The 21,180-nt window shown below is 32.7% G+C and overlaps 2 protein-coding genes across 11 annotated transcripts in view; one reads left to right on the forward strand and one right to left on the reverse strand.

The window, feature by feature from the left end:
- The first annotated feature begins 5,064 nt into the window (after nucleotides 1-5,064).
- The window catches only part of LOC130632934 (alpha-1-macroglobulin-like), a 34,680-nt gene continuing 18,564 nt past the window's right edge, over nucleotides 5,065-21,180 (forward strand). For 8 of the 10 annotated variants that reach the window (XM_057444514.1, XM_057444517.1, XM_057444518.1 and 5 more), the window contains exons 1-12: nucleotides 5,065-5,160; nucleotides 12,329-12,391; nucleotides 13,237-13,397; nucleotides 13,648-13,845; nucleotides 14,209-14,334; nucleotides 15,230-15,428; nucleotides 16,007-16,127; nucleotides 18,630-18,851; nucleotides 19,280-19,459; nucleotides 19,996-20,133; nucleotides 20,336-20,413; nucleotides 20,518-20,886. In XM_057444514.1, the coding sequence (XP_057300497.1) occupies nucleotides 5,108-5,160; nucleotides 12,329-12,391; nucleotides 13,237-13,397; nucleotides 13,648-13,845; nucleotides 14,209-14,334; nucleotides 15,230-15,428; nucleotides 16,007-16,127; nucleotides 18,630-18,851; nucleotides 19,280-19,459; nucleotides 19,996-20,133; nucleotides 20,336-20,413; nucleotides 20,518-20,886 (1,908 nt within the window). In that variant the 5' untranslated portion in view covers nucleotides 5,065-5,107. Of the gene's footprint in view, nucleotides 5,161-5,471; nucleotides 5,605-11,619; nucleotides 11,763-12,328; nucleotides 12,392-13,236; nucleotides 13,398-13,647; nucleotides 13,846-14,208; nucleotides 14,335-15,229; nucleotides 15,429-16,006; nucleotides 16,128-18,629; nucleotides 18,852-19,279; nucleotides 19,460-19,995; nucleotides 20,134-20,335; nucleotides 20,414-20,517; nucleotides 20,887-21,180 lie in introns of those variants that run through there. The other 2 variants (XM_057444522.1, XM_057444521.1) reach the window with 2 other exon arrangements.
- On the reverse strand, nucleotides 8,565-10,729 carry LOC130633041 (uncharacterized). The gene is made up of 2 exons (XM_057444523.1): nucleotides 10,594-10,729; nucleotides 8,565-10,465 (listed from the first exon to the last, which is right to left on the reverse strand). The coding sequence occupies exons 1-2, from the start codon at nucleotides 10,703-10,705 to the stop codon at nucleotides 8,865-8,867; spliced, it is 1,713 nt and encodes a 570-aa protein (XP_057300506.1). The 5' UTR covers nucleotides 10,706-10,729; the 3' UTR covers nucleotides 8,565-8,864.

Genomic DNA, 21,180 nt, shown 5'->3' on the forward strand with positions numbered 1-21,180 from the left:
TGATTTTTTATGTTCACTGCTTTGTAATTTGTATTAAAACTCTTGAGATAATATATCACAGTGGTGAGCTGTTAAATATCTACCACCATCTTCAATACATCCTGGATTTACCATATGCCTAATTGAGCGCTCAATAAAATTTGATTGAGTTTGATTTTCTGAAATTTCTTCATAGCGTGTTAAAAAAGGCCTAGCAAGAATCAGTTTAAGAAAATCTTCCTACCTTTTTCTCTTCCTCAAAATGGCTTTTTAAATTTTTCATGCCTGGTGTAATTTTATATTTTATCAGATAGGTTTAAAGGTACTCCTTAACAAGTTTCAAGTCAATAACTTTATTTTTTTACTGAAGCTTTTGCAATTTGAATTTTCTTGAATTAGGCCGGATAAATGTGCATTCAATGATAAAATGGCTCCGACGGTTAACCTATTGGCTTTTTATATCTTTTATAGTAACCAAAGCATATAAGGTAATAAAACATGCCCACTAATAGCAACCTGATATAATTTAAAACGTAATGTATATATATTTTGTAAAAAAAAAACATTTTCGATACTTTGTGCAAAATTATTTTGTCTATAAAGGACATGGGCGGCAATTTTATGCAACGTCAGTCTTTGCAAAAAGCTGCAAATCAAACCTGGCCACTTGGAAACAAATTGAGTTTCTTTCTTTTGTTCTTACCTTGATAGTGTGTTAGGTATAGTGTGCTAGCTAACAACTTTTCTAGCTTTATTAAACATTCCCAGCTATTGAAATATTGTCATGTAAGCAGTATTACTTTATGATGTCTTATTTTATACTCTCATTGCTTAGTAATGCTTTTTATTAAATTTTTCACTTTAAAAAAAACTTGATACTGCTGATACACCTCCGCCATTTTAAAAGGAACAGCTTCCTCCTGTTGGTCACAGACTCGCCGCCTCGCCAAAATGTTTTGTATGACGCAATAATTATTTGACATATCCGCGCCAATCAGGTTTCATATCGGACCAGCCTCCTCCAGGGCCATGTTCGTATCGCCGTCCCGGGGTCAGAAAAGATACAAGATGCCCTGGGGACGAGGTTGTGTTTCACTGTGTCCCCACATCAAATATCCTCATTCTGCAACATTTTTCGCTCAAACTCTTTGTTGCTGCAACAAAAAAAAAATTCAAATCAATTTGAATTTTTTTTTTGTTGCTGCAACAAAATTTTCATGTTGCAAATGAGGATCAGGAACAATTCCTCGTATCCCCGCACTTTGAGGAAAATTTTTGCAACATTATTTTATTTTAACCATCAAATTCGTTGAAAAACTCAAGACAAATTAAAACAAAAGTTTTTCAATCACAACAAATTAGACAAAAACTGATCCGGGATTGATACTCTAAAGTTCTGAATGATTCACTGCTTCAAGATATCTTAATGTGATACAACACGTTTCCTCTGGTTTTATGCATTCTTCCATAGTGGTATCTTGCGTATGCAAAATTGGAGCAAGTAGATGGACCAGTTTATCAAAATGAACAACGTCCATCCTTACATATCCTTTGAATCCTTCTAGATCTTCTTCCCTTAATTCTTTGAACAAGGTGTGGAAGGCTCCATAAACCTTCCTACGTTGTAACCATGGCCTTGTCCAAATAGATCGTTTGGTTGTTTTTCTTTGTTTCTTCTTCATCGAGAAGAAGTGCAATAGAAGCTATTATTATACTTCGATCAACTGCGACGGCATTAATCACTGTCACACATGTTTCGGTTTCATTTTCATAAATTTTGTTTCATGTGCTGGAACTCATGCGACACGGAAACAACTTTGCATGCGATTGCAACAAAACAATTTTTTTGTTGCAATCGCATGAAAATTGTTGCCGTGTCCCCGTAGCTTTACGCTCTGCGGGGAATATAAAAATTTGTCCTCACAAGCGCTTCGCTAGTGCCCAGACCTGCACGGTATGAAACTCCGTAATGGTTTCATTAATTTAATATCGGATATTGACGTTAAGTGTTATTGACGTCGCACCGTAACGTCAGAAGATTTAACATTTGAGACATACTTTTTCCGTCACATACACTCCGTATTATTATATAAGAAAAAAATCTTTTTTATTTGCGTGGTAATAAAACTCATGCCAAAATAGATGATTACATACCGTATTAAATAACTTGTGTGTCTGGAAAATTTGTTATGACGTTTTGTGACAGATTGTTCGGTTCCAATGCGGAAAGCCTTGTGTTCAATCCCTGGCCAAATTGAAACGCACGGTATAAAAATCTGAATCCATCACTGATTAGTGTCATATAAAAAATGGGTTAATGTCTCAGGTGATTGTTCGGCTACTCTAGGTACTACTCAAACTAGCTTATAAAACTTGTTCGTTCTACTATTTTGCCTCAGAGAGTCATTTCACAAATATCATTGATCACTTCTTACATTGGTCAGCTTTACGGTTTCAGAGCTGTACATACAGGAGATTAAGAGAACAGTTAAGTGATGAAAAAATCCGACAAAATTTAATACAGATATTCTTCTACTATTTTGCTTAGTTATTTTGCCAAAATTCCGTCCCTGATGTCAAAGGAACGGTAAAACGGCACACCCTCTTCTTTCAATGCAAAACTAAAAATAAGTCCCAAAAATAGGTTTTGGGCCATAGTTGTGTAATATCAACATAACGCTAAAAAAAATTTTCTTAGAGGAATCTTTTTCCCAAGACGTTTTTTGACTTTCTTTTTCTAGCTAATAAGAAAGAAGCTCCTATTAATGCTGTTGTGTGACTAAGGGTCCGGCGAAGGAATGCCAGTACATGAATTTTAAGCGATTAAATTGTTATCTGAAGACCTTTGTAAGGGTTCATTTATTTCGCATGTTGCTCTTAGCTATGCAAAAATAAATCTGTTAAAGTTTAAAGGAACCTTAAGTACTTGAAGGTTTTTTGCTATCTTTTCAGAGAGCTTACTATTTTCATATGCGTATAACGGCTAGAAAAAGTATCCTCATTACAAACACTCCGTTTTAAAAATATGATAATAGAATTTGGGTTTTTTTAGGAATAATTTCATTTAATTTCCAACTTTTGTTTCCAGCTGTTAAAATTGTTCATCATATAGAAAATGAAAGACGCACTATAAGCACATTTTTTTAAGTGCGTTGTGTTTTTAAGACAAATGTTTTTTTAAAAGAAGTAACGATCCTCTAGGAAAAGTGAAATAATTTCCATTTTAACCCTATTACACAAACATTGGTTATATGAATAATTTGAAAATGACGTCATCAGTAAACACATGACCTTTAAAATAAAAAATCTGGTACTGGAAATACAAAATCTATTGTCTGCATTTTAATAACACAGCAACAATATTAGCATAAGAACAATAGACACATAACACTGTGACGGTATGTCTTTCTGGAAAAAGAATTTTAGAAAAGTCACAAAATTTTAACATCCAATCCCATGCATAGTGTTCAGCTAATTCCTACCATTTCTTTTAAATTCCTTGTATATACCTCGGAGGAAGACTTTTCCCCAAGTATATACCAATGACACTCGCCACTTGGTTGAGAAAAACCACACAGACAAGCCATGATAAACCTCACATCTCTAAACTTTCAAATCTTCAATTATATCCCCTCTGAAGTTCCTTAAAATTCCCGTTAAAAGTTTTTACTGCTAAGCTGGTTCAGTATCTGCAAAAACATGCGCTGTGTATCTTGGTTTAATGGCTATCAACATTCTCAACAAAATATTGAAAGAAATAAAACAAATCTGCCATGATTAAAAGTCACGAAATTTTTGATAACCTATCGAAACTGGTTTAATCCTGTTTAAATATAGAAAGCTAATTTTAAGTGAAAGTTACAGATCAACAACAAGCTGAGGATTGTTGACATTCAAAACTTCAATTGACATTCAAATCTTTTACCGAAACTAAAGTGGGAGTGGTTGATCTCACCGTAATCTCACTAATCTGTTTAGTTGATGATGGCTGTGTTAAAACGTTCCCCGCTGAAATGTAAACTAATTGTGACGCTGGTATAAACACAACTGTAGCAATAAATTTCGATGTTCATCAGCCATTACGTAAGCTTGCCTCAATTGGACTCGCTATGGGTCAAAGAAATTACGAATTTTTCCAAAATAAGAGATGAATTTTTAATTTTTAAAACCTTTATCATTTCATTGAGATTTTCAACACATTTGGCTTATTTATTAGCCATTTACCATAATATATAAAATAACGCAAAAATGTTATTTTAAAATACAACTGAATTTATATGTTAAAATAATGTGGCAATTGTTCATAAATGGACGGATGGCCGAGTCGTTCAGATGTCAGCCTCAGAAAGGTTGTAATTGAAACCGGAAAGTTTGAGGTATACAAGTTTGAATCCGACTTTGTCTGAAAAGTTAGTTAATGTTCTGAAGCAGTCTATGCTATGCTAAGAAACTATGCACCTATAAGTAAGTCAGACACCAACATTGAAATTATCATTTAAATGAATCCGGGGGTTAAAAATACGACATAAACTTTTGTCGCTGTTCTTATTTCGAATTTTGTTATTGTTACACTTCTTTGACGGTGCTGACGTCACTTCCAAAACATTCACTTACTTTGACGTGCACACTGAACTAAGTTCCAGTGACTAATAAAAAAAATCACACACCGACACCATCGCAGAGTCAAAAATGTTTGATTCGAAGTACTAGTCACCCATTCCAGAGTCCTTGATTGACAACACATTTTTAACATGCCAAGAAATACCGAGATAAAAATAATTCGGGAGTCTTCCTTACACAGGTCAAACGGACTATAAACTTTATAAAAACGTTCTTCTGCTTTCAACTAAACACTGAAAGAGCGTATATTTAGGTAAATTACCCTAACAACGGATGAGAAAATGTTTTCACGGTTTAATGAAGACCAAAATAGTTTCTCACAACAGAAAACTGATGTCCGAATTTTGTCGAAAAGTGTCAAAGGTAGAGAGCTCGAAATTGAAGAGTAACTTATAAAACGTCTACGTGGAGGGTTGATATGATGACATTAGAATGATAATATTGACTTTTGGAGAAATATATACATACGAAGTTGAGGTGAAACCACATATTTTATTGCAACTTCAAAATGGAAACATTGAAGCTGTTAATTTTGTTTGTGATTATAAATTACATTGCAACGTAAGTTTTACTTTGAATTTTATATTTTTAGGATGTATTTTCATTTATTGTTGTTTCTTATTTGGCATGGTACCTTCTTATTAGCTTTGTACAGCAAAATCAGTAAAGCTCATCATGTTAGAATCACTAGCTACATTCCTATTTATATCTTAAGGGAGGATTTTTAATAAGGGCATATCATTTTTACCGTCATGGAGGTTGTTGTTTCATGATATATATATATCAGATATTGTGGCGTGTGTTATTCGTCAACACACCTTTTTTGTTTATGTTATTGACAATATTTTTTTTGACTGTAATACTCTTCATAGAGAAACGCGGAAAGTAATTCGTTTTTAACTCTCATTTGGTAGTCGGCTAAAAAGACCATTTAAATCTATTTTGATTTTCACTACAAATGATGGTACCGGCTGAAATGCTTCAATGTTGACAAAATAAAAGCAGGTAAGATTAAACACCATCTTTTGGCACTGGTTACAACTTTGCCTCTAACATATTGATTGCTCGAGCCAGACCACATTACCAACTATTTTTACACTCATTTACCTTACTAAGACGTTTTATTATAATTATTTATTTAACAGCTAAAAACTGTTTTTATTTTATTTTACTAATAAATTAGTTAATAAAAAACTATCCAAATATATTTTTAAAATACAAACACAGTTAATAAATAAGTCACAATTTGTCAAATTTATCTTCAGCGAGGTATTGTCTGGATCAACGACGTTTGCCTGGACGAATATGTTTTACACGCGGTTGAAAAATTATCGTTCGCTCAAGTTTAAATAAAATAAACAAAGCAAGCAATAAAAAAATCAACACTCAAACAAACATAAATATCATATTTTAGGATTTTAGGTTAACGTGATATACCAAACGGAAAGTTTGTTGTTACATTCTTTCAGCTTGTTTTCAATCGTGTAGTCCGAAACGGAAACAGTGATGGTTACAGTTACGTTCGTGCAGACAATTGAGTTTTATTTTCATAGTTTAAAACGTCAGCATTTTTGATGTGGTATAGAGAACTTATTTTCAATCAAATTGGAAAGAAGCCTTTAGTATATAATTATATCAAGTGCTAATTCAAATTCCAATTATATAGCCAGCTGATACAATTTGCAAATTGTATTCGCTGTAAATAATATTTTAAGCTTATTGGCCAAGTATTATTATTCCGAATATTTATACAGGATATACCCACTTCTGTGCTGGAAACACTGTTTTCAATGTGGCTCCTGTGTTAGGAATGTATACATTAACTATACACCGGCATTACCTACCCAATTTCCCTCACATGACATGGGTTGAACAATAGCTGTGCTAAAGACACCTGCTAAACATGTCCGCACTGTGGACCGAACCACGGACCTTGTGATTACGAAGCGAACTCCATAACCACCAGGCCACGCGCCTTTTTATTAACAACTTATGTTTTTAAATAGAAGCTCAGTATTGCTGTACTTATTACTTGCTGCTTATATCTACACGATAAAACTAAACTCACGTATTTTCTCTTTCTTCGGAGTTTTGAACTTTTGTTAAGTCATGATGCAGAACAAAACCCTGAAAACAAGGATGAAGGTTGCTTGCTCCGTCAGAGTCCTAATCAATACTAAAGTTTAGGTGTATTATTTTACATAACTTAAATAATTCTTTAAACAATATAAATCCTAGACTTAATAATTCATGATATTTTCTTCAGGATGTTTGTTGCATAGCGTTGTTGTTTGCGTGTTTTGCTTAAAAAAAGGGGCTTCGGGAAAAACATACCACAACATTTTTACCAACCTTGTCACCAAGGCTCTTTTACAGCTTTGTCCCATTATAATATCATAGGTGTAGTAATACCGGGGGGAAAAAGTTGCATCGAAAAGAATCCTGGAGGTGAAATTGTTTTATACGTTGACAGTTTCAACACTTTGGTCGGTTAAAAATATAACATGACGTAAAACAATGAAATGTAGCACGATTTATTCTCGACGTCATTTGTTTATGTTTTAAATAAGAAAGAAAGAAGTAAATAAATACAGTTATTGACACAACGAATATTTTTGTTTGAATGTGCGTTAAAAGATTATGTTTGTTAAGCTATATACTCAGTATGAAGATTATTTAAAAAATTATAAAATTTTATTCTTTCCTCAATAATCATACGATATGTTAAAATAATTAAATAATTATAAAAAAAGTATTTGTGCGTGCATTTCCAACGAATTAACAAAATCCTGCATATCGACAAGAGGTTATTGTTTAAACCTCAGGTTAAACTTTTTGGGCGACTTGGCAACTAGGGTGGCTTGAAATCCCCTCTTTTCTTCGACCTCTAATTCCTCATAGACACCGTATTTCCATAAATATCGCGCAAATGGTGGATGATAAGCACAGAAGTAAATATACCTTCCCCTAATTTCATAAATTATAATCATTATGACGTCATTCAAAATTTTATAATGGTTCTTTTACGAAATTAGGTAATTTGTTCTACCTTTTGCTAAGGAACTTAGGGATAATAATTATTTTCAGTATCGACCTCTTTAATTGAGTTTGACGTAATTATGAAATTCGGGAACGGTCTTAATAGACCTTTATAATGATAAAAAAATAATAATAATAAAAAAATTTGGACGGAATTTTTTCCTGATTTTCCCCCTGGAAACTTGATAACCATAATTCACAATGACAACAGGTGGCTTCTACTAAATTTACTTCTCTAGAAGTTACCTAAAAATTGTAAAAAAAAAATAGATCCTTCTCTCAAGATAAGTATGCTTAAGTTAAGTACTCATCTCTGAAACCTCCCCTCTGACCAAAAGGGGTTACCAGACAACGAAACAGCCTTGTTACTAGGTCTCTGCTTCTTTCTCATCAGCAAACAGCACACCATGCACTTTTGTTGGTCCCCTGGGTTTTTAGGCTTTTTGGTTTAGGGTAAGACTTTGAAAATCTTTTTTTTTACACGGACATTTCCGCACCTACATTGATACTCTTTATGCGGGTCTGAAATATTTTCTTGAGGGAGCAGCACATGTTGAACACATGGCAGAAACAAAACATGAAGTCTACAGTAAATTTATTGTGCTGTATGCTGTATCTATGAAATTACCATTTCTTTACAAGAGAAACATAGTATAGTTGGCACTACCTATCCAAATTTGTAAGTGTAAAACAGTTGATCTGGCCTGTAATATCTATCTATAGTAGCCCCTCCCCTCTATGTGTAATCCATATTTCAAATCAAAGATGTGCTGCATCCTGATGAATTTTGCTCATTGAAATAGAATTTTAAGGTTTAACTAGCTTTTATGTGACAAAATTGTTGTTATTTTGTATTGAGTAAGGAAAGAATCACAGTGGCTATGTTCATGTTTCTTTCACGTACAACAAATACCTTAAGGGAACTTATTTTGGCGGGAACTAATTTTGGCGGACGAAGGAAATCTAAAAAAAATTTAATTTTGGCGGGAACTAATTTTGGCGGATCAACGAAATTTTTAATTTTGGCGGGAACTTATTTTGGCGGGTGGCGGTTTTTTTTAATTTTGGCGGGAACTTATTTTGGCGGGTCAGCGGATTTTTTAATTTTGGCGGGAACTAATTTTGGCGAGTGAAGGATTTTTTCAAATTTCAACGAAAATTTTCTTTGGTAAAGATGTAGAAATAAGCATTACAAAGCAAAGAATTTTAAAACAAATACTAAAAATCTACTCTTCTTCATCGTCTATGATAATGTCAAATGCATTCCGACTAAAGTCTATGTCATCCTCGTCACGCGTGTACTCCTCTTCTTTGTCATCGTCATTTTCGACTCGCACGTTGATGAAGCTATCCTTTAATAAATCTGGCGCATTGATTATGTCGGTTATGGGCTGAGTAATTACACTATTGCTTTCTGGCAGCGGTGATAGATCTTGAAAAGGGTCAAGGGATTCAAGTGAAGTGGATCCCATGCGAACTGCGTCGTAAATTCCAGATGCTTTCCACCCATTCAAAACGACTTCACGGCCATCTGCCGAAGTGATATGGTTATAAAACTGGAGGAGCCAACTTGCATGAAGAGGCTTGATGGTGGTCAGCTTTAATTGAATATTTATATCTTCGATCTTTTTGTTAAGGGATAGCTCTTTCTCGATCTGTTTTGAATACCATTCAGTGAACAAATTTCTCATGAATTGCTTGCAATGATTATTCACAGTAAGATCCAAGGGCTGGAATATATGTGTCATGTTACTTGGAACCAAAACCAGGAAGATGTTGTTCTTCTTCAGCAATTCGGTAACTTCCTCAGTAATTTGTCCTCGAAAGACATCGAATATTAGAAGAGCAGCTTGCTTTGGGTTATTTAACTTCTTCCTCTGGTCTTCAACGTGCTTTAGAACGATCTCTTTGATGACTTTGATGGATTCTTGTGTATTGCTGTAGTGTTTGGGATTAACGCTTAGTGAGAACGATTCGGGGAATTCAAACTTTGGGAGGCTTTGATTTGTTTTCCCCCCATATATCAGTTGCATTGGCAGAAAAGAACCATCAAGCGTAATAATAAAGGTACCAGTAAGGCATCTTTTGTCGGAAGATCCAACGATAGGGACGGACGATGAACCCTTTTTCGCCATGGTGTGATTCATTCTTGGAACAAACTTAAGAGGTGTCTGGTCCAGATTCATAACAAGTTGGTGAGGGATGCTGTGTTGTTCGATGGTCGAAACAATATCGTGAAGAAATAGTAATTCGCACTCCTTTTTGGCTCCTTCAGTGATTTCAACTTTGGAGGTCGTTTTCATTCTTTTCTTGAAACCCATTCTCTTGAAGAGGCTTTTTGCCCAACTGTTATCAATTTTAATATGCCCCAACTCAAATTGAGGGTTTCGTGATATTAGAGCTTTCGCTGCAGCGGTTGCAACTGTTCTTGAAACAACACCTCCTCGATTTCTCAGTGCAATTAAAAATCTTTGTACCATCTCATCTAGACTGCCAAGGAACAGAGGTCTACCGCGTTTCAAAGGAACAAATTTGGTTACCACGCTACGTTTTTCTCGGGTTGAATCTTTCAGCTCTTTTTTGTAAAGATTGCCAAATCTTCGAGCTGTACTCTCACTTAACGGCCTGTCTTTGGTTTGAAACTTTGTGATTGCAGCCGCACCACCATGAATCGCAACATATTTTCCGATATCAAATCTTTCTTTTTCTGACCAACGGTTGTATGATTTTTTGCCACTGGATTTAACATTTTCAGTCGCGTCTGTAACAGCTTCGTAGTCTAACGAACCAAGGGATGATTCTTGCTGGAAGTCAGTTGGTTGTGGGCCTAAAATGAATAAAACGAACCACTATGTAATTGCGAATTTTGACCAAAAATTAAAAATTTTCAAACAAAGAAAGAAACTTCTTCGCAGGTAGGTATAACAAAAAAAAACATCAAAGAGAAATACTTACTTTGTTCCCTAGAACTGTTTGAAGGTGTTTCGTCTGAAGTTTTTTCCTTTTCAGCGGCCCTTTGTTGAGCTTCTTTCTCTTGTAATTTAGCTAACTTCCTGATGTAAGACATTTTGAAAGCCGGGAGATAAAAAAGGAAACGTAAGTTATCTGTATCCTGTATATTTACTCGAACATAAACATTCCATTCACTTGGCCTATATTTACACTAAAAATCGAACAAAAACATTCTTTTTTTCTTGGCTAAGGCCCGTTTAGACTACCCAATCGAACAAAAACATTCTTTTTTTCTTCGCTAAGGCCCGTTTAGACTAACCAATCGAACAAAAACATTCTATTTAATTGGGAAAGTTCGGTCTACACTGACAAATAGAACAAAAACGTTCTATTTTCATGCTAGGCAATTAAAAAATCGATCGATTGACATTTTTGTTTTTCATCAGAGCTAGAAAAGAAAAGACGTCCATATGGCTTACAACAAGACGTTCGAGTTTACAGCTGCTGTCAGAGGATTCCATTATTATAAAACTTATTGGAAACCTGAGGAAAATCAATCACTGGACTGCTTTCATGAGAACAACAATGTTTTCGATAGATTTGCAATCAAAGTTTGTGAATTCGGAAATGACAAACCAGTTGGCCATTTACCCAAAGAAATCTCAAGGGTTACAAAATTTCTTCTGGACAGAGGAGCGTCTATGAAATCCACGTTGACAAGTGTACACTATCGAAGATCACCTCTCGTTCAAGGAGGCTTGGAGATCCCCTGTAAAATAACTGTTACTTTACCAGGGACAGTAAACAATCTTTTGGTTCTTGCAAGATACCAACAACTTGTAGAAGCCTTGTATACAGAGCCGAAAGAGGAATTGATTCTTGGTTCGTTCTTACATATTGCAGTTATTTTAGATGTCGTGGTTCCAACCGAAGAGAGACCAAAGCGTAAAAAAAATACAGCCAAAAGCCAAAGCAAAGAGACGAAAAAGCAAAAAGATATTCGAAACTTTTTTGGAAACACCTCAGCTGCACCAGCCCCAAAAAGGCAAAAAGTTAACAACAAACCTAAAAAGTCGTCACCATCGTCAAGCAAGGACTTAGAAATCATAAATATTGATTAAAAATTATCTTGTATTAGAGGTTTATTATGACATAATATTTCTAGCGCAAAGGTATATTTCTAAAAGATATAAAAAATTGAAAAAAAATTGATTTTTGTCGATTTTTTAAGGGGAACTTATTTTGGCGGATCAACGAAATTTTTAATTTTGGCGGGAACTTATTTTGGCGGGTGGCGATTTTTTTTAATTTTGGCGGGAACTAATTTTGGCGGGTGAGTAAAATATTTAATTTTGGCGGGAACTAATTTTGGCGGATTTTGCCCCAATCCGCCAAATCCGCCAAAATTAGTTCCCGCCAAAATAAGTTCCCTTAAGGTATTTCTTTCTATTTGTGAGATCTTTTGGTTTTGTTAGAATAAATTTTTATACAGCAACAAGCCTTTTGAATTCAACAACATTTCAACTTGCCTATAAGATGCTGCTATATAAATGATAGTGTATAAGTTACTTCGAAAACCTCTTTATATCTGCAATTTACTTTTTAAATTCTGCAACATATATCAAAACAACATATCCTTTGGATCATCAATAACCTACCTCATTTTAGCTCGCTTAAACTCGACTTTTTTAAGTATCCTACTGTACACTCCATCAATAATATGTTTTACTCATTTTAGCGAGGTGGTGGTTCGAAATGCTACGCTTTGTGGTCAAAATAGCCAGGAAGTTGGGTGTAACTGGTAAGTTTTTAATACATTCTTGTGCATATTTCTATGAAATAATGTATTTTATCTACAAAATATTACTGTGTAAAACATGTACAACTGGCTAATTTCTCTATTCTTTCTTATGTTTTTTTTTTTTAAAAAAAATTATTGTTACTATTTACATGAAATCCCAAAGAAAAAGTTTTGTATTTGCATTTATATTTAAAAATACATGCACTAAAATAGTATTTACGTATTATACAAGTTCAAATTTCTTTAAAATAACTATATTTTATGTACATATATACAAAATATTGCTGTGTAAAACATAACATAACATAAGTTCTCTAATTTTTAAAACTAATTTTTTTCTTGGGTTGTTATGACTAGTATATATACTTAATAGTATATATATATACTAGTTGGTGACCCGTGGAAAAATCCATGAGTTCGCCCGTCCTTTCTACACCGCATTGACTGTTTCGCTACTTGCGGTACCAATTTTCGTGACAGACAGACGCATATGAGTATTATAATATATAGATACTAAAAACTATTATCACATGAAGTCCCAAAGAAAACATATGGTCCTATTGTAGAAGAACTACTTTGTTCATCACTAACATACTGCCTGGAAGTGAGCGGGACTTGATCTACATTATACTCGCCCGTCATGATCAGAGGTCTGATCAGGGTGAAGCATTCTCTATTGAGAATGAAATACAGATGTGTTATGATAAATATTCACCTATATAAAACATATGGTATATATTTGTATTTATGTTTAAAAACACATTATTGTTAAATTAGTATTTACATATTATACAAGTTCATGTGTACCAGTTAGGGTACCTTCATAATTTTCTTTTTTAATATAGGCATTATATGGCATATTTTCCAAGAATCTTCCGAACTGGTTTTACTGAAAATATAATGTTGTCAACACATGGATACCCGAAGCCAGTAAAAGTTACTGTAAACTTATTGGATACCAATCGTAACACTGTTTTTTCCTCCAATAATTTTACAGTTCAGCCAGGTCTGAAAATTTATTTTTATTCTTTAACACGTTCATCTATTTAAACAATAATAATTTGTATATGTGGTGATACTTTGATTTTGGGATCTTTGTTGCAGATGTTATTGATTTTACATTTTTTAACTGTATTTTTGTACCTGCATTACTTATAAAAGAAAAGTTGGACTTTGTTCATATTTTTTGTATTTTTGTATTATTTGTGTATATTGTAATATTGTTAAAATAATAATTTTAACCTTTTTCTCAACAGAAAAATTGTCCACATTGCCTATATTTATGAACCATAATTCTCCTGGGGGTATAAAGGTAGAAGTTAGTGGTATAGGTGAGAGTGTTGATGGGAAAGAATGGTCATTCAAAAATACAAGTGAACGTATTCAAATCGAAAAACTTGGACTCAATATTTTTATTCAAACAGACCGACCCATTTATAAGCCAGGGCAAAAAAGTAAGTATTTTTGTTAGAACATGCTTTATAATCACAACAAAGGTATCAGCTTTGTCTCAAAATCACTGTTTTGCATCTTCACCACTTTTTATGAATACATTATGGATCAGGCTCAATTGACAATTTGTGTCGAACATTTTTATGGTTGAATCAGTATAACAGAATAAGATTCATTAGGTATTAGAAATTTTTTAAAAAAATTGAGAGCTTAATGGTTTGGAGTTTAGAACTTGATCTGTTATCTTGAAAGATACATTTATGTGTTAATTACCTACATAACCACCAAAACATCAGAGTTCTACAAAGTGCATCGTTGCTTAAACTATGGCCATAATAAAGGATGTTTGTATTATTATTATTTAGTCCAGTTTCGAGTGATTGTGGTAACTCATACTTTAAAACCGTATGAGGGGAAATTAGAAAAAGTCGTAATTGAAAATCCATCAGGTTCGAGAATGAGGCAATGGAAAGATGTTGATCTGGAGGAAGGTGTGTTTTTTACTGTGTTCCCACATAGTAGTAGTTGAGCAATGTTTGCATTATATCTTTGTGATAAAACATTCACATTGCTGCTCTCAATTACATCCCATAAAACAATGTAAATACAAAATTAAAACATAGTACTGTAGTCACAGGCAGTGTGATTTTAAATATAAAACAATCTCTCAAAATGACATAACACTTATATATGTCGAATTTTTAAAATGAGTACCAAGTAAAATCTACTGGAAGGATAATCATTTTAATTTGTTTCTTTAATTCATATGCAATTTACATTTTAATATACATTTATTTAACAACCCTCCATTAGTCCTGTTATCTTTATATGGAAGAGCTTGAAAAGTTGTCTAAGAGTTTGCATATTTTGTTCAAAATTCTTGATTTATACTTAGCAGTTCTGCTAATTATGCATGACATCATGAACTATAGCTTTAAGTGCTATTATAACAGTTTTGACAAGGCATATGGGTTAAAAATGTTTTTCAGTTTGACATTTGAATATTTACCATAAATTTCAATATTTTACTATAATTATGCTCAATGAAAGCAACTGCGTATTTTAGAGCTAGCTCACAATGTCATAATTTTGCATATTTAACTTAGAATTTATTAATTTAGAACCAATAAAAAAACCCAGATTACTAGAAAGCTTTTAAAGATTTTTAGTATGATTCCGACTTTTTCCTTCATGGGAAGTCTGCTTTAAGTATCTCTGCAACCTAAAGTAAATTTTTTCTAGTGGCTTTACAGCTATAGTTTTTTTAAAAAAATGTTATTTAATACTTTAAAAAAAATGTACACAAGCAGTTAAGATTATTAAGTTAAACCATTAATGTGTCTTTCTTGTGCTGCAGATGAATATAATAAGTTGTAATTTAATTAGGTTTCGCTTCGTTGGAGTTGAAGACATCAGAAAAACCAGTCATGGGTACATGGAAAATTAAAGTTGAGCTTAAAACATATAAGAAAGAACTCAAGGTGGATGTCAAAAAATATGTTCTACCGAAGTTTCAAGTCACTGTTAACCCACCATCATTTGCATCAGAGCTTCAAAAAACTCTGGAATTTGAAGTTTGCGCTAAGTACGTTTTTCCTAAATAAGTTTTGTATGCAATGCATTAAAATGTTGATCATATTTCGGAAGTAAGTAAATCACTTCAAAGTTGTAGCTTTTCAGTAAATATTATTCAATGTTATTCATCAGTTAATGCTTCTCTAAGTAATATTTTAAAACCAAACAGTTTTAGTAATTACTTAGGATGCTTTTTCAGGATCAGAAAGATTTTGGCATATGTGCAACAATAGACTCACATGCTATGTTAGAACTTTTTAAATTTGGCATTTTGCATATGCCATCATTTGCACATGTTTGTGGACTTGCTGTAGGTTTAATGGGAACCCTACACTAATTGTTAAGGTATTATACAAAAATTAAATTGAAATAAAAAATTATTGAATGTTATTGAATGACATTACATAACCTATATACATTGAGAAAAAAATTATTTTTATATGTAAATGTAGCTAGAAATAGTCAGTCACTGAAAGTTTGAATTAGTGTAGTTTTAATCTTAAAATCTGTAACGGTTTTGGGGTAATGTGTTGATCATTGTATTCTATTGCTGCCATTAACAAACGCTTTGTTATTGCTGTATTTTAGGTATTCGTATGGGAAAAACGTTTATGGAAAGATGACCACAATAGTTTGCAAAAGAAGGAGATATTATTATTATTATAGAACTCGTCAAGATGATTCTGAGTGTGTTACTGTAGCAAAAATAGTATGTTTAGTATCATACGTTTTATGAGTTATTGCTGTAGGAGTATTCAAATAATTTAAAGGACAGCCTGGCTAGAAAAAAAACCTTACTTCAGTTAACATATACTTAACTCCTTCAAAGTTGAGTCACAATTGGTGACTAAGGGCAAGACCTGGGCAAGTGCATGTTTGGTACAATTGAGTTGCCCAATTTGAGCACTTTTTTCCAAAATTTATATAGGACCTGTCTGTCAAGGGTTAAACGAAATAACTGTTTTGCCAGGAAGTGTAACTCCTATGTAGTGTTTTAGTATGGTTAAGAATTAAGTGTGGCTTAACAAAGTCAATAAAGAAAGATGTTATTTCACTATGTTTTCATAGGTAATAATAATTGGGTCTTACGGTGTGATTAGTTTAAGAAAAGATTATGTTATTATGCCACCCGGTATTTATTTGCCATTAAAAGTAAAGCTATTAATAAAAGTCTTTCCAAGTTTTTTTTAAATCAAAGTCAGAGTTGAGGGATATTAAACTGGGGTTACTTATAGAGTAGCCACATAAAGTTGGTGCAGAAAATAGTGAATTGACCCCTTTGGGTGTTGTTCTGTGTAGGTTTATTATATTACCAAATTTGCCCTCAATTTTAAAACAACTGTGCGTACACACGGTAAAGAAACAAAGTCAATTTTTACATTTAATACTTTTGTTTCATGCTTTCGCAATCCTCAGTTGAATAAATTGGCTTTTATACCATAAAAACAGTATAAAGTTATCAAGGGACAATATAATGGTATCTATAAAAAAGTGACGTCGATCCTCCTTCTAGTCCTTGATATTATTTTAAAAGAGTTTGTTGACGTGCCTGCATTTGGATATTAATTCTGATCGCGTGTTTAATAAGTTGTTATTATCGTACATTGCGATTTCTAGTTTCTCGGCTAAACAAAATTGCATTTAATCAGTTTAAAGTTAGGGACAAGTTCATTACATTGTCTGATTGTTTTCCATGTATTTAATGGTGCGTTTGAAAGTTCCGTGTCTTTGTATTTAGCTGTGTTGAAGGATTCTTTGTGGTTGGCATATCTTATTTTAAACGTTGGTGCTGTTAGACCTATGTAAACCTTGAGTTCATAGTTAGGGATGTTTGAATTTATGCTTGCTTTATAAATAATGTTTTTTGTTAAACAATTATTTTCAACTGGGGATTGTTCCTTTTTAATACAATTACAATTTCTATCCATTACTGTATCGTTGTTGTTGATGATTTTGTTGTTGTTTCATGTTTTTTGTGCAGCTGCAAGAAACTTTTACGTTGTTACGATTAAATATTTTGTGGAGCTTGTTTTGTTTCGGGAAATGTTTGTCTATGAGAAGCAAGAACAACTTTTCGATTTTTGTAGATACGTTTACATTATAAGGAGGATTAAACCATAATATATTTCTTTTTCTTTTCTCATTTTCTGCAAAATTTGAAACAGCTTTCTGTCGTTCTTGGTATTGCAGTTTAACATCGTGCCTTCTTATAAATTGGGGTGACTGCGTTAAATATTTGTTCATTTGAAGAATGTTCGGATAACCGCTGCTCAATAGTGATTGGGATTTGTTTGATGACATAAGGTGGGTGGTTGGATTGAGTACGGATGTACTGAATGATTTTGTCAGGTTTGCTCTATGGTTTAAAGGTTCCATTCTCGAGATTTAGCGTGATGTCTAAGAAATTCACAATTTTCTTATTCCATTCAATAACGATTTTTAAACCGCATTTTTGGAATAATGCTTGTATTTTCTTTTTGATGCATTCCATTGCGGGTCCGCTGGTGTCTTTAAATGCAGCAAGACCATCATCACTGCATATGTTATTTTTATATTATTGTATTTTTAGGAATGACATCATAAGTGTATGATGTTATTCGTGGAGATAGTAATAATATGTATAAAAAAGACACAAAAAAAACATGGGGACTTGAAGTTTTAAAATTACCAGGTTATAATGAAAGAGAAATCCAAAACACATTTTTAAAATTTACCACATTCAGCTAATGGTGGCCTTAGTAAAAAACGGTTGGTTTATAAGCGCATAGAAAAGCGCGTTTTAGCAATTTTTAGTACTTGAAATGCAATAAATGCCATTTTTCTGCATCCCAAAACTTTTTCAACATGATAAACCCAAACACCTAAAAAACCAACGCTGCAATGGCAATGACATTATTTTCTACACAAACTTTATGGGCTTTATGCAAAGTACTATGATATGCTAACTATGTAAATGTCTAGTAATTTAAGAATTAAAACTTAAAAAGGTTTATTCCTGAAAATAAAAATTATTTTGAAAAAAATACAACTCTGCAAAGTTTTTTTATTAGTAAAATAACAGTCATGTTAGATATTCCTTTCTACTTTTCGACTACTGAATGCTTTCACAATTAGAAAAAATTAGTTTTCTTTTGTCCTCTCCTTGTTTTTATGATATTGTGGTTGGCTTAGTTGTATACTGGTCTTATTGTTTTTTTTGTTAATGCTTTAGATTGATGGATGTGTTACAGTTTTAATCGATACTAAAGAATTCCCTCCACCATCTATGAGCTATTACAACTATCAATATGTATTTGATGCAAAGGTTAAGGAAAAAGCAACAGAAGTCACGTTGAATAGTACACAGATCACAAAACAAGTTCACACTAAAGAAGTTGAATTGTCTTTTCAAGCAACCAAAGTGTTTAAACCGGGTTTTCCTTTCACTGTCAAGGTCAGTGCAATTTTTAAAATTATGTTAAAACTTTAACATGAGTGCCCTGCACATTTAAATGTTCAAAATATGCCAAAATGAGTTGACCAAAATAATACAGTCTAAATGTCAAAAAGTTCTATCTGTATAGTCGAAAAGTTCCTAAGTTAAAGTTCTTTTTATTATTTTAAACCCAATGAGGTTTTGTATAATTAATATTTAGCAAAATTTTTAATAAAATTTTTAATAAAAGTTAATCACTCATGACTTTTGCGAAATAGAATTTTTAAATTACCTAAAGGTTTTCGCTAGACCAGAAAAAAGACCACTGCAACTATTTTGTAAGGAAAAACAACACATATACTTTCCCTGTTTTGACAGTTATGTGATAAATATCTTTGTTCTTTATTACTTGTTGTTATTTATTCAATACTTGTAATAATTTTTAGCTATTTGCAAAATATCCAGATGGCAAGCCAATTGAGAAAGATCTGAAGGTTAAAGTATTAGCAGGAACGTCAGGTTATTATTCCGGTAATCTCTATGCTGAAAACATAACAATTTCCAATGGAATGACTATAATAAAGTTACCTCCGATTCCATTTAATGCACAGGAAGTGTCAGTCAGGGTATGGAAATAGTCAGTTTTTATTTTATTTTTGCTGTTGAAAAAATGGTATTTTCAATGTGTAACAAACTTGAAATATTATAAAAGAGATACTTAATTTGCATAATTCTATATTGTCAGAAATTTATTAAGGAAACACATTAAGAAAAATTGGGAAATTTAACAAAAATAAATCCCAATTTGTAAAATTTTGAGTTTTGTGACTTAAAAATGAATTGTTTTTAAAGACCCTTCTATTCTTCATTAATGTCAAACTAGAATAAAAAAAGCAGTTAAATTATGTTAGAAAATTTTAGTTTTAGTAAAAAAACATACCTCTTGTATAGCTTGAAATGCTCATGTGCTCTTGTCAAACAGTTTATGGTTAGATATTCCACCAGCTTCCTAGATCTTCGGCCTCAATGCAATGTATGTAACAGCAAAATAGCATTTAATTATTCTGATGTCTGACTTTACTATGAGCAATTAAAGATTATATTGACTCCTCAAAGTAAAAATTAACACATCGGCGTATTATTATAAAGGTTATGTTTTTAGGCCACATATGAACGGGAGAAAATTTATCCAACAGAAAGAAAATATCGCAGACAATCGTATGGTTCCATATACATTAAACCTTGGTATTCACCAACTCACAGCTATTTACATATTGAAAAACAGAAGCAGGCTATGCAGGTTAGTCATAAATATTTTATATGAAATACACGTGAGATGAGATACTTAGTGAGTTTTATTTTATTAATTGTAACAGGTTTCAATATGAACAAAAATTAGTTGATCCTTATGCTGTTAGTGAAGAAAAAAACACACAGTGCATCCAGTTTCCTTCGAAATAATTTTTAGTTAAAATGTGTTGTTAATGTTGTTTTTTATTCAGAATGGAACCACTGCAAATGTGACAGTTAAATACACATCTGTTGACGGCAAAGAAGTTGAGAGAAACATTTACTATTCCGTAAGTAACTTCTCAGCAAGATAAATAACAACAAAAATTGTGGTTTAATTTTAAAGAAAAGTCTATAATATTTTTGCCTGTTATATTTAAAAAACCTTTTCTAGCTAATGTGTGCTGGCAATGTTGCTTTGTCTGGTAGCGTAAAACGCACTTTTAAAGCTGCCATAGCAGAAAACCCAACGGACCCACCAACAACAACGACAACCACAACAACAACAACACTGAAACCCATTTTGGATAAAAATGGCACTAGAATTTTCCAAATCACACCTCGACCAATTTATTGGTGGGAAAGACCACCCGTTACCAGACCACCACTTCCATACCAATTCTCAGTTGGTAGCTTTAAGTTTTCTTTTAATGTGACAAAAAACATGTTTCCTTCCTGTCGCATGATTGTATATTACATTCGTGGTGAAGAAGTGGTTGCTGATGATACTGAAATTGATGTTGTGGATGAATTTGAAAATAAAGTAAGTAAAAGCATATCGAAGATAAAAGTACTTGTCTAGAGAAAACTTTTATCGCCAGAAAAAAAGATTTTTACTGCATTGTGGAATTACATTATTTCAGGAAATTAATTTTGAAATTCTGTATTAACTACATGTTATTAAAAATGATATTATTTTTAATAAATACTTGAGGTCTCATATTTTGCAACAATTTTACTGGCTCACAGGGACAATTTTACTCCTGTATTCGTTCCCTGATATGGTTTAATTGATAGATTTGCATGTGACTTTTATTTATTGAAAGTTTTGTTTTAA

Source organism: Hydractinia symbiolongicarpus, chromosome 1 (genome assembly GCF_029227915.1).
Source record: "Hydractinia symbiolongicarpus strain clone_291-10 chromosome 1, HSymV2.1, whole genome shotgun sequence".
Taxonomy (NCBI): Eukaryota; Metazoa; Cnidaria; class Hydrozoa; order Anthoathecata; family Hydractiniidae; genus Hydractinia; species Hydractinia symbiolongicarpus.

Bases quoted from the DNA above. Each gene is read 5' to 3' on its own strand.
- LOC130633041 (XM_057444523.1), bottom strand. From the start codon at position 10,705: ATGTCTTACATCAGGAAGTTAGCTAAATTACAAGAGAAAGAAGCTCAA. The intron at 10,466-10,593 runs GTAAGTATTTCT...TATTCATTTTAG, and splicing joins AAACAGTTCTAGGGAACAAA to GCCCACAACCAACTGACTTC.